At 42.8% G+C, this 14,005-nt stretch overlaps 1 protein-coding gene across 11 annotated transcripts in view; it reads right to left on the bottom strand.

Moving 5' to 3' along the window:
* Positions 1-4,933: 4,933 nt before the first annotated feature.
* BACH2 (BTB domain and CNC homolog 2) overlaps positions 4,934-14,005 on the bottom strand; it is a 188,820-nt gene continuing 179,748 nt past the window's right edge. For all 11 annotated transcript variants that reach the window (XM_027633581.1, XM_027633575.1, XM_027633589.1 and 8 more), the window contains 2 exons: positions 13,480-13,686; positions 4,934-7,116 (listed from right to left, as the gene is read on the bottom strand). In XM_027633581.1, coding sequence (XP_027489382.1) covers positions 6,637-7,116; positions 13,480-13,686 — 687 coding nt within the window. In that variant the 3' untranslated portion in view covers positions 4,934-6,636. The remainder of the gene's footprint in view (positions 7,117-13,479; positions 13,687-14,005) is intronic.

Genomic DNA, 14,005 nt, shown 5'->3' on the forward strand with positions numbered 1-14,005 from the left:
AAAGACTAGCAGCGAATTAACAATGGGACCATGTGAGTAGAGGTCTCTTCATCAATCCAGAGATTCGCTAGGCAGTAACAACCACATCCAACCTACCTCCTAAATCTCACCTACAACCTGCATGTTAACTGAGCCCTGCAATATCAATTTCAGAGTCAAGATGAGTCGATTTACAATACATAATGATATGTCTTTATTTCATCAACAGAAATGGTGTCTAGACAAAATTCAGTTAACACTAGCAATTCAAATGAATGAAAAGGGTTGGGTGGTTTAATTTTTTTTTGCACAATACTGTATTTACAATGAGTAAATGACATTTTAAATTCATTAGTTCATAGCAATGCTTTCTTCCAAAAAGGTAAAAATTCTTAGTAACAGAGAGTAAGCATCAACAGCCACCTCATTTATTTATACAATAAAAATCACAAGAAACCACAGTCACCTAGAAAAAAAATAAAGACAAGCTTAAGAACTAGTACAATAAAATGATGCATTGAATTAAGTTACATTAATCGCATAGAATTTGTGTAAAAAGTATGTAGAAAAAACACCTGATGTAACCTGTTACAGTCATTGACCAGTTATGAGAGGTACAGAGGGTTATACAGGTAGATATGTGTGAAAACTGTCCATACTGTTTGACCTGGGGAGGAAGAGAAGAGGGGTTGCACCCCCTTGCATACACTGATAAAACCCTGTTTTGAATATGGCCTCTGAAGTTTGTAAGGCATATATAAGAGGTGCACTTGTAACCAACTGGTTCTGGAACAAACTTTTAGGGCATCCCCGCCCTTGAAATCAAAGGTGATGCTTGGAACTATGAGTAAACAACCATGCATCAAATATCACCAAAGTGTTTAGTATCATTCCTGCTGGTTTGAGGGATCCAGAGAGCTTCAGGCAGAGCAAGTGGAGTAGTAAGAGCAGGACTGAAACCATGCAGGTTTCTCCTGGGTACATCACAAATGCAGGGTAATGCTGGCCTGGGCAGGGGAAGCCAGTCACAACCCCCAGTGCAGGGTAGCTGCTCCCTCCTCTGCCCACACCCCAGAGCGTGGGCTCCTCCAGCTGCAGGGACGAGCCCAGCTGGCAGATGCAGGCCCCACTTGGATCCCTCCAAAACATGGGGGTCGTTTGGGTTCATAGCCTGGGACCATCTCTGCTTCTAAGCAATCAATGAAATCAAACACTGCCAGTTGCCATTTCTATTTTGGGATACTAGTTTCTTTCTGCATGCCCTTAATTAGCCAAAAGGGATCAACAGTGGCACTGCATGAACCACACTGTGACTTTCACCTACAGAAAGGGCTCTGCCCACGGTCACCAAAGTTCATACAAGAACAAGAGTCATCTAACTGGCTTTTTAGCAGTTGTTTGTTGGGGGGTAATGACCTTATAAAAAGATATTTTTAGCATTCCTTCCTGCCAAAAAGCAATTTTCTTTGCAAAAATGGCAACATTATCTGAGTAATACCTTAAAATGCATATCAATATTTGACTTTGATATAAATAATACCTATCTTGGTGGAGTGTAGGAAAATACTGTACACTTAGTCTTTGCAAGTAATGCCATTAAAATTTTGAGAGTAAAGGAAATAATTATTCTACAGACCACCAACAATAGACCTTTTAAATATACACACAGTATTTGAACATATGCATATACACATATATTGTATTCTACAGCATCAGACCTGATGCCTGAGTCATGAAATACTCCAAGGAGTATTATAAATATACATATATGTATTATAAACAGGAAAATACACAAACACACACTCTGACTAGAATTACAGATGTATGTATACATACATACACATATTTTATATATGGATGCAAAGTTAACCTGGACTGTGTTGGCAGAGACAAAACTGAAACGAAGTCAAAATCTGTTGTGAGAATTTCTAACAGAAAAGAGAGCAGAAGTTCTTTATGTTAATAGTTTTAGTTTCACCTCACTTCCGATAAAAATAAAACTGCTCTATACTTAGCAGATCCCCTCCTTATGCAAAGTCGCTGCTCATACTGAGCTAAACCTTCTCTAGGCAGCCCTAAAATAGAGACTTTTAAAATGCTGTAGCCATGGGCTACAACATTCACCCGGAGGCACCTTCAAAAACATCTCAGATCAGAAAAACAAAGGTGGAAGCAGCACTCCTTGTTGCAACGGTAGAGGATGTGAAGTGGAAAAAAATGTGAGCCTGTGGAAACCTGGCAAATGTTCACTTTGTCTCACTGCAAAATTCACTATGGGGCTTCTATTCTTAAAATGCACCCCTTGCTCTCTCTTCACTACCACAACAGCGTGTTAGAAGACACAAGTGAGGATGTGGTGTTGATTCTGGAATTGCAATGCTTCACCATGCTTTCTTCTAGTGGATCATTTCTCATTTTATTACAGGATTATAGTGATTCCAGCATGCAGATCTGTATTATTTACTAGGCAATCATAAAGTCGCATATTAAAAAAATTAGCTATATATCTAGGCATTTTAACTTCTATTGAAGCACTCTGTAGAATACAGACTTGACAAAGTGTCGCACTCCAGATTAACAACCACACTATCATCATTAATAATTTCTCTGGCAGGAGTTAATCCACTTAGCAAAGTTACATATCTAGTTCCCACTCTCCTTTTTAAAGAGAAATAGCAGTTAGCATACTAATCACTGTGGCTTGCCTTTGCAGCACATTTTACTTCCTTGGGAAAAAAAATAGTACAAGGATTAGATCCAAAAATATAGTGCATCGTAAAAGCAGCATATACCCTTAGAAAGATATTTAATAAATTACTTGTACAATATATAAAATAATAGTTTTATACTGCAGCATCAAACTCTGACGCCTGAGTCATCACTTTAGGAAGTCTGTGATATAAATACTGGGATCTCCTGATAATACAACCAACATTTTTGCTTTTGTTTTGCTTGTTTTCTGTTTTGTTTTCCCTCTCTTTTTAATTTTTTTGTAATCTTTTCACTACCTTTTTGTTCCAGAATCAGCTTGCAATGAGCTTTAATTGTGTTCAAGGCACCCCTAGAGAACGCAGAGAAACAAACACATTATATAGTGTAGTACTCACCTGACAAAGCATAACAAGTCTAAATGAAATCAGGTTTCCTGGCAATACAAGTATAGCAAGGAAAAGGAGGAAAAGGAGGACTAGATACAGACTGGACAGAGCTTTGAGGACTCGCATGCCCATGAGAGTGGTGCAGTGCTCAGCAGTGAGATGGGGTCCCACCATGCCATTCCCAAGCAATGCCCGACAGGACAGATGCTGCATGTGTCCTCTGACAAATGCAAAGAGATTTTTACTGAAGATCACAGTGACCACTGGCCAAATTCTTAAAATTCATAAATACTGCAGCCAGGCTTTTTTTCCCTCTTTATAATGATATTTTGTGGTCAGTTGGTTTGACCTCACGAGACAAGAATGGTTGGGTATGTAAACTGGTGTCCAGGTCTGAAACTAATTCTCCTGATATCTTCCTTTAACATTAGCCCAGTAACTGCTTTGAAAGCCACATGGTTTGAAATAGCAAAAAACCTCAAAACAAAATAGAAACAAAAAACAACCACCACCACCAAAAAAACCCCACTGAAAAACCATGATACATGTAAATATAGGAAGCAATGACACAAAATCAGCCACTTCTAATGGGAAAGAATGAAATCAAACATCCAGAAAAGCTTGCAGGGGAGGGAAAGAGAGACTAGAGAAAGGTTGAGGAAGAGACACTTATTTGAGCAGTGGTTTTAAATATCAGTTCCCAAGGTAGATGAAATCAAGAGACCCAGCACCAGTATGAGGCCAGGTCAAACCTAAGAGCTGCAGCGCAATGGGTTGTGTGTGTGGGTTTTTTAAACCGTTGGAATGAGGTCAAGAGTACCAGTTGCACATGAGTTGTTAGTAGAGTAAATCTTCATGTCAGGAAGTAAGTTAAAACTTGGTTTTATACTCAGAAAACATTCTATCTATTCATATATATAGGAGGTCACTTAAAAATAAAAAAGGCAACAGAAAAACATCTTTAAAATACTGTGTCAGTTGACCCTTCCCTCCCGCCCACCCCCAGCCCCCCCAGTAGCTATGACTCTATAATGTGATTCACATTTAGTTTTAAATTCTAGCTTTCACCATGGTCTCATAGAAACAAAACTTCTCTGCGAAGCACAGAACTGCTTTGCAACGTCAACAAATTCAAAGGAAAATCAAATCCTGCCCCCCCGCCAAAGAGCTTCTCAGTCAGTTACCTGCAAAAGACGGCTGGGGGGGGGGGTTCAGGTATTTTTAGATTAAGTTCTTTTAAAAAGAAAAGGACAACTCCTCCCCCTTTTTCAACTGTGTGAACTAGGAGTTTATGGCATTTGTATATTTTTTAACATTTAAAGGTAAGGATTTTGTACAGTAAAGATTAATACTTAAACATAAATATTCTCCTACATTATATACTAGTTTTTCTTTGTACATGCGGGGAAAAAAACTATTTTCAACAAACATGGCACATGCTATATGCATTTCCTCCTCAGTAGCTTGGCTACAACAGTTTGGATGAAGAGGATAAAAGCAAGACTTTGTGGCGAGTGGGTGATGGTCCATGAGCACAGTCTGAAGATGGAAGAAGTGGAGAGAGGGAGCTGATTCCTCCTCCAGGGTTCAAGATGCTGATCTACTGAGTGCCTCAAAAAACCACCAGCGCACACCTCTAGTGTAAACGTTAGCACAGAAGACCACATTATCACTTAGTGCTTCTGAGAAGCTGCTTCCCCACACTTTTTTTTTTAACAGGTGTGAACAGCTGGTCATTTTTTTTTCAGCGAGAACAAACAATATCAGCCAGTAAAGCACATGACAGTTGTCACTGATAAAGCCACGCAACCTGGCACACGTAGGGCAAAGAACCACAAAATAAAAACTCAGTACACTTAGAATAATAATAATAATAATTATTAAAAAAGCATTAGGAGGTTGTTTTTCTGTCTACACTGTACATACAGATGTTATGCTTGGAAAGCTGCTGTCTCAAACAGTCATAACATGAGTCAACATTGCGTAAGATACAAATCCAATACAGTTACAACTAAGCCAATTCACTGAGTAGCCTCTTTTGAGACAGCGCTCTTTTAGCTGCAGTTTGTGCTGAGGGCAATGCTGCAGGATGAGAGGATCCTGAAACACAAGAATTTGATGGGTAAGCAACCAAATCAGGTGTTGGCAAATGTAGGTTTTACTCTTAGAGGATACAGTGCTAGCTGGACTTCTGTAAGGAAATCAAAGTCAACAACTAGGGGTCTGATCCTGCAACTCCGCCTACCTGGGCAGGATCACTGACTTCACCAGACCCATCTCTGCAACTTGGGTCTGGTGGGGAAAACAGGTAATGTCTGAGGACAGCTGAGGTCAGGCTCTGGGGACTAGCCAGAGCAGCAGTTGCTTCCATGAGTAAAGGATGCAGAGTGGGGTTGGAGAAAAAGCCCCCACATGTATTGATGTGATTTCCGTTCGCTTTACTTCGTGGAACGTATGATGAACCGATCCAGTTGTCAAAAACACTTTTCTCTAAAAAGTGAAATATACTTTCCCCTGTAAAACTCCAAAAGCATCATTAACAGCACTTAAACTTGGTTTGTGAAACAGAAAGAAGTCTAAATATAAAAATAATTCAAGCAGATTCTCTTTACAAATTGTATAGTGAATTCAGTATTTGGCAAGACCATTTTTACTACATAATGAGCTCCTGAGTGTTTGTCTATCAGCTAAAAATTTTCTATTTCCTTTAAGCAATAAAGCAAAGAAAACCATATACTCAAGTTATACTGAAGTCATGACTTCATTTATGAAAAGAGGTTTGACCAGAAACTCAGTGCAAGTGGCAAAGTTGACCATTACTGTACAGTATCTGCAAGAAAATAAAATAACTCCACATTGCCCAAGTGGCACAAAATGGCTGTGCCAAAAAAAATTGTCTATAATAATATCTCAAATAAGTTTCCAACATTAAAATTTTATAAATAAGTACAAATTGAATGATATTGCTGAACTGCGAACTGAGAAAAAAATTATCGTGTAACAAGTTGCCAAACTAGTTCTAGCATCGAAGACAAAAAGGAATGTTGGAACTTGTTTATACAATAGAAATGAAAGCTTCCAGTTTGTAGGATGAGAAAAATTGAGGCATGCAGGGATTCTTGCATATGGATATATATATTTTATATATATTATATATAATATGTACAGTTTAGCTATAAAACTTTGATGTGTAAAGAAGCTGTCTTCAATGAAAAATTGAACATTCAGAGGAAATTCCTGAGTTAGGGTTTTGTGACATGGGCCACTGAGAAAAAAGCTGCGGTTGGGTCCTCAGAGGTGTTATGTCCATCCCTGTTAAGATTGAAATCAACATACAAAAACAGACAGTGTTGCCACTGCTTCGTTCCCTGCCTAAGCAAGGGATAGCACCATTGTGAAGAGAACTCCTGCTTGTAGAGAGGAGGGAATACTTAAAAACAGTATTGCTGCTAAGACCACTGTAGTGTGCACCAAATACGTTCTTCTAGACAACAAATGAACCCTGCCACTGGCTGACTGAAGAACACCTGACTAGGTGTAATGTTAAGGTTACAAGTCACTAGGTGTAATCTTTCCTAGGTTGTTCATCTGTTGTACATTTATCAGTCATCTCCTGACAGAAGTCTACCGTGACTGTTTGGCTGCTCTGCTCTGGTGGAAGCTCTCTCTCGGGGTAAGTACCTGTGTCGGCTCCATCCAACCCCCCGCCGGCCGAACAATTTTCTGAGATGTTGTTAGGCAGCCAGGGTGCTCCCAGTTGCACTGAGCCTTGCTCCGAGCAGCACTGCATGCTTTCCCCGATGCACTGGGAGGTCACCAGGCTCTGCTCCACACCAGCTGGGGTGGGGCTGATGGTGGTGACTGGCTGTAGATCCATGGGTCTCAGAACGGGGCAGTATCGGTGGAGAGCTTGGATCTGTTCCGGGCTCTGCATGTCTCTACACACTTCTTGGGAAAGACATGAGAAGTTGTCTAACAATTCTCCCATACTTGCTTTCAGCTGGTTCCTTTCTGAGAGCAGTTTCTCCTTCTCACACACCTGAAAAAGAAAGAAGGCATCTTAGGCTGAGGGCTCACTCTGGGCACATATGCAGCCATAACCAAGAACACCACCAACATGTCACAGTTATTTCTGCATGGCTGGAGGAAGAGTCACAGAGACATCAGGTATTTGACCACCATCAGGTCTCTGTGGACTACGGTTTGGGAAACATCTGGAGAAGAACATGTGAGCTGGAAGAGGATAGAATCACAAGCTGTTCCTAAGGGGCTGTTAGCTCCCGTTATAGACTAAAGCTGCTTGACCAGAGGACACAAAAGAACTCCAAATGAAACACTTTGATGGAGAAAAGACATTTCCCATCTAAACGGCAAGAAAACAGGGATTAGTTCCTGAAGTGAGAATATGCTGCAGATGTTCAGTTCACCCTCTAACTGTCAGGTTGGTTCCTCAGGCTGGGTGCACCTGCTTTGGCCCACGTACCAGCTAAACCCCTGTTACCACTGGGAGAGAGATATGTTATTCAGAAGAGAGGATCTAAGTGTGCTCTGTGGCCTGCACCATGGCTCGTTTTCTTATGCCCTGGTGATTAATGGGCTGGGCTTGAACTCAATATCATTCCTCCTTTGCTCTCCTCAGGCTTTGCCACCTGTGTTCCCAAATGTCCTCCCTTACCTACATCTGGCTTGAGCACTTTCAGAGTTTTGCTATGTCAGCAGGTTACTCTTGGAGGGGACCATGTGAAAAGCAGGACATTACTGGTGAGCAAGAAGAGGGAAAGAGTATGGTGGGACTTATTTTTTCATGCAGGATTCAAAAAATGGGAAAAGGAACCCAGTTTATTCTGCATCCTACAAAGCACTGGCAAGGCCCACAGCCCTAGCTAGTGCAGGGTGCTGTGCAATGTGCTGTGGTGGGAGTAATTTCCAGCTTAGACCTCCCACAGCCAGCAAGCCCTCACTGTGGGGTGAGTGCTGCCCTCCCTGTGCTCAGGAGGCAGATTTGAAGGGGTTAGGCACAGAGTCAGACCATCCTGGGGTTACACCTCTAAAAACCGGTGTTGACTCAGTGCAGACCAACTGAGATGGTCCTGCTGCATCTCCTTCTGTTTCAGGCAGGTGGGCATACAGCTCGAGAGAGTAGATGAGATTTTGTAGAGTACCAGAGCTATTTCCAGAGCTGAGCTGGCCCCAAAAGCAGCGCAGCCACGTATCTCACCTAGTAACACTGCTAAACCCAAGATGTCTAGGCATCTGAGGTGTGAAAACTCCACAACTCAGATAATCCAACTACGGGTGGTTGTTGACAGCGGATAGTATTGTCCTGGGTCCAAAGCCCACACTGGAAGCATACAGCTGTGTGAATGCAAAAGAGAGCAGTGCACAGGAAAAGAACCAACTGCTAAAATATTGATAAATCTATCAAGAAAGTATAAAAATAATAAAAAAATAAACAGATGCTCAAGTACATCTTGAGATAATGAATTATGGAAGAGAATATGCTGTGAGTTTGCAGGGAAAAAAAGGAATATGAGTGGGTAGATGGATGAGTGAAGGAAAGCAGGCAAAAAAAATTACCTATCAAACTCAGAGGATACAACCATTTCACTCACTGTCTGCTGTGAAACCATCTGTGTCAAGAAGATGGGTGATTTACAGGAAGTAAGCACAGGGGGAAAAGGGGTCTTTCATAAAAAGGATGCAGTCAAATGAAAAACTCTTAAACCATAATACCATTATGTACTTTAGGAGACTGGAAATTACTGGTCACAAAGTGGACAAAAGATGACAAAGGAATTTCCAGTAATCATGTGTTGTATGTTCATTCTGCTCCCTGTTCCCATCTTCCAGCTCAGGGGGCTGGGTACCTGGAGAATGATTGGTCTTACTATCAAAGACTGAGGCAAAGAAGGCATTAAGTACCTCATCCCTTTCCTTTGTCACTATGTTTCCCCTGCATCCAACAAAGGATGGAGATTCTCCTTGGCCTTCCTTTTGTTGATGATGTATTTACAAAAACATTTTTTATTGTCTTTTATAGCAGTAGCTAGATGAAGTTCTAGTTGGCCTTTTACCCTTCTAATTTTCTCCCTGCATAAATTCATGCCATCCTTGTAGTCCTCTCAAGTTGCTGCCCCTTCTTTCAAAGGGGCATTTTGTACCTCGAGTTCCAGCCAAAAAACTCTCAGTTCAGCCAGGCTGGTCTTCCCCAGTGGCTTGTCTTTTGGCACATGGGGACAGACTGCTCCTGAGCCTGTATGATTTCCTTCTTGAATAATGTCCAGCCTTCCTGGACTTCTTTGCTCTTCAGAATTGCCTCTAAAGGGACTCTCCTAAACAGGTCAAAGTCTGCATATTCTGGAAGTCCAAGATGGCAGTTCTGTTGACCCTCCTCCTTACTTCTCCAACAATCAAAAATTCTATCATTTGTGATCACTGTGCCCAAGATGGCCTCCAGCCATCACTTCACTGTTTGCAAACAGGTCCAGCAGAGTGCCTTCCCTACTTCCTTCACTTACTGCATTTTGCTACATACTTAAGTCTATCTTGCTAAATAGAAATGTCAACATTTCTTTTGAAGAATCCTGTACCTCATAGGGTTTTTGATTCCTGAAATTCAGCAGGGATCAGAGCCACAAGGTCACTCGTGCCTTTCATTCATTTCCCTAAGATGTGTGTGTGTGCTGGAGAGAGGACTTAAAAAATTTCTTTTGTCTATCCACAGTTGATTATGTCAGACAATAATAGTAATGTCACAGGATTACATAAGGTCAACAAACCCAAATTAATTTTCAAGTGAAGGCTACAGGTATCAAGCTGCTCCCACCCCTTGCTGTTAGTCCAGCTCCTAGAGTGCTGCTCCTCGTGCTTGGAGAGTGAGAGACATGTACTCCTCCCCATCATTGGCTCAGTGTAGGGGGATGGGCATGTCTAGCCAAGACTGGATCTGCTTCTCCTGACAACATGGATGAGCAGCCGCTCTTTCACCCTGAAAAACCTCTGAGTCACCCTGTATACACTGTAGATTATACTCATTTCAGGAAGCAGTTGCTCACTATTTTGTTTATCTTTGATGTTTTGTTTGTTTTGCATCAGTGGAGTACTACTCTCAACAATGTTTTGATTTTTGTTTCTTTTTCTTCCCCCAGGGCTTCAGCAGCACAGCATCTGAAGGCTTTGCAAGCCTTGATGCTTTAAGTCTCCCAACCAGCTTGTGAGGTCAGTGTCACCTCCCTGTTACAGATGGGAAGCAGACAGGCAGAGGCAGCAAGCGAGTAACCCAAAGTCATGCGGTTTTCTGCCATTTTTGAGGTGATGGTAACTCAGCTTCTTCCAACAGATCTCTGCCTCTTTCACACTATGTTTCCTACAGCTTGCACAGAGAATGAAACACAATGAAGCCTATACTAAAGGCCATCTGCAACATGCAACCTGTTATGACAAGAAGTATCCCTCTCCCCAGACCCACCATGTTCAGCTAAAACGGAGAATGTTTTAAATGTGCACCCAGACATCTAAATCAAGGACCCCAAATAACCTTTAATTTTAATGGAAGCTGGGTACACAGTGATGTCAGTAAGGAAATCAACTTCAGCTCCTTTGTTTTATCTCTGTGAATGAACTAATTTATCACTCAAACCCTTGGATATTCAAAGGTTGAATTTAATGCTGGACTCCTAAACTATGCTTCATAATGCAATCAAACTGTCCAGTCTTGCATGCTGCACACTCACACTTCTCACAACAGCTGAACTTACACTATTACATTGTTTTTGACATCTCAGAGAGCTTTTAGGACTTCTAAACAGCTGAGGAGGTTTTAACATATTTTGAAATTCCAGTGTTGCATTTCTTCTGCTGAATGACACCCTGTAGACATGTCTTCCTCCATAATCCTTGTCTCAAGCCTTTTTTCATTGTGTACCAGCTTACTTTCTCAGTGGGTAAGGGATGGTGACCCGCCTGGTGGATGAGGAGAAGGCTGTGGATGCGGTCTATCTGGACTTCAGCAAAGTCCAGACACCATCTCTCATAGCATTCTCCTGAAAAAGCTGGTAGCCCATGGCTTGGACAGGGGCACTCTGTGCTGGGTTAGGAACTGGCTGGAGGGCCGGGCCCAGAGAGTGGTGGGAACGGTGCTGCATCCACTTGGCAGCTGGTCACTAGTGGTGTCCCCCAGGGATCAGCGTTGGGCCCAGTCCTGTTTAATATCTTTACTGATGATCTGGATGAGGGGATTGAGTGTACCATTAGCAAATTTGCAGGTGACACCAAGCTGGGGGGGAGTGTCGATCAGCTGGAAGGCAGGAGGGCTCTGCAGAGGGACCTGGACAGATTGGAGAGTTGGGCTGATTCCAACGGGATGAGGTTCAACAAGGCCAAGTGCCGGGTCCTCCACTTTGGTCACAACAACTCCATGCAGTGCTACAGGCTGGGCACAGAGTGGCTGGAGAGCAGCCAGGCAGAAAAGGACCTGGGAGTTTGGATTGACAGGAAGCTGAACATGAGCCATCAGTGTGCCCAGGTGGCCAGGAAGGCCAATGGCATCCTGGCCTGGATCAGGAACAGTGTGGCCAACAGGTCCAGGGAAGTGATTCTTCCCCTGTACTCAGTGCTGGTGAGGCCACACCTGGAGTACTGTGTCCAGTTCTGGGCCCCTCAGTTCAGGAAGGATATTGAGGTGCTGGAGCAGGTACAGAGAAGAGCAACGAGGTTGATGAAGGGACTCCAACACAAGGAGAGGCTGAGGGAGCTGGGGTTGTTTAGCCTGGAGAAGAGGAGGCTCAGGGGAGACCTCATCACTCTCTACAACTCCCTGAAAGGAGGTTGTAGCCAGGTGAGGGTTGGTCTCTTCTCCCAGGCAGCTATCAGTGAGACAAGAGGGCATGGTCTTAAGCTCTGCCAGGGGAGGTTTAGGTTAGATATTAGGAAGAAATTCTTTACAGAGAGGGTAATCAGGCATTGGAATGGGCTGCCCAGGAACGTGGTGGATTCTCCGTCCCTGGAGGTTTTTAAGATGAGACTGGATGTGGCACTTAGTGCCATGGTCTAGTAATCATGGCAGTAGTGGACCCAGGGTTGGACTTGATGATCTCAGAGGTCTTTTCCAACCCGGGTGATTCTATGATTCTACGGCAGGGGAACAGGAGGAAGTCCCTCAGACCACAGGGGCACTGTCACAAAGGAAGGGAGTTTTTTCACATGAAGTGCCTATAGTTAAGAGGTCTGTACATGACATGGCTCTCTGGGTGATCTTCTTTAGTGATGAAGAGGAACAGGCACTTCTGCACAATAAGTCACCTCCTCTGCTGCAGGAGGAGACAAATAAGACTGGTCAAGTTTCTCTACACTGACTATAATGAAAACCAGGACAACAAGCCCCAGTGCAGGTGTTTATATTGTAAAAATCTGTGTTTAGCCACCCAAATCACACCTGAGGTGTCCATACCATGACTGAAAGAGAGAGGAGTTTTCTGAGCAGTCACTCAGCCTTGCTCCAGTCACCTCACTCTAATCGTAGATTAAAATGTGGCAGCGCTTTCCACTGACATCTTGGCACACAGGAGACATTCCCTGTCATGCTCTAACCAGTGAGTAGGGCACACTTTGCTCTTCTCTCTGCAGTGGACTACTCCAGCTTCCTTGAAAAATGAGGAGGAGTTCACTCCATGGAACACTAGGAGCATTAGAGGAAACAAGACAGCAGGGACAAGGAGGAACATACCCTTGCTAGTTCATTGACCTACACCAACGGATGCCCACTTGTCTGGATATTCACAATCCTGGTTTTTCACTTCCCTTGCCGTTTCTGTCATTTGCTCAGCAGATGAAAGAGCTGAAGAAAAGGCACAGCAAACTGAAATGTCCTGAAAATGTTGACTTGCCTTCTAGCATGCTGAAGAGTAAGAAAATACATAGAGATGAAGCTGGCCTTGCCACAGCCCTGTTTGGACCAGACAACCTCTGAAGGCCTCTTCATATCTACTTCTTTTGTGCACTCCATGAATCCCTGACCAACAGATTGTTATGGTAGCTAGGCAAGAAGATGGGGCTCAGATGAGGAAATGCCTTTGTAGATGAAATTGTAAGTACTGGGGTTAAGTTAAACTGCTAGAAGGAAGCTGTGATACAGGCTTCCCTCCTCTTCCAACTCACTCAACAACCTACCCTTGAGAAAAACAAACATATTTAGGCCTCATTTCACCGGAATTTTGTGCTTTCTGTATATATTATATATGCACATACCAATATATTTTTGCATATTAAATTTTCATACTAGTGGTTCTGCTCATGTGTGTACAAACTGACTGAACCCACCAAATTCCAGGCAGGAATTGCTGTTCGTGCCCTGTAAGCTGCTGCGCGAGGGTGAGCAGGGCTGTGGCGAGAGCACGTAACTCACCAACTTGCGGATTTCACATTCTAGGTTCTGAATACAGTCCAGTTTCCTTTTGCGGCAGCGCTGAGCTGCAATTCGGTTCTTGCTGCGCCGGCGGACATCATGGATGAACTCGAGCTGCTCTGAGGTTAGCTTGTGCATCTTTATCATCATCTGGAAATCATTCCTTGGAAGATCTGTGATTTGATCAACAGGAAAAGGAAGTTTCACCTAAAATAAACAAACACAAGACAAGAACAGAGTCATATTCTGTTTGCTCAGTGCAAGCTGAACAACAGTGAGTGGAAGGATGATTATGCTGCCACTCCCTTCAATAAACAACACACCAAGTTTTACATTGGGCAAGTTTTTAACACTCCCTTGTGGCACAATGTGGAGATCCAGATGGTAAGAATCAGACGATAATTGTACTTAAATCAGCAATATAGATGAATCCCAGATAAAAATTTCATCTTTCTACAAAGCTCTAATAACTGATCTCAGTGCATTAAAAGAAGGTTCTGTCCACTAGGAGACATGGCCTTTTGGA

Source organism: Corapipo altera, unplaced genomic scaffold, assembly GCF_003945725.1.
Source record: "Corapipo altera isolate COAL_440 unplaced genomic scaffold, ASM394572v1 2b, whole genome shotgun sequence".
NCBI lineage: Eukaryota > Metazoa > Chordata > Aves > Passeriformes > Pipridae > Corapipo > Corapipo altera.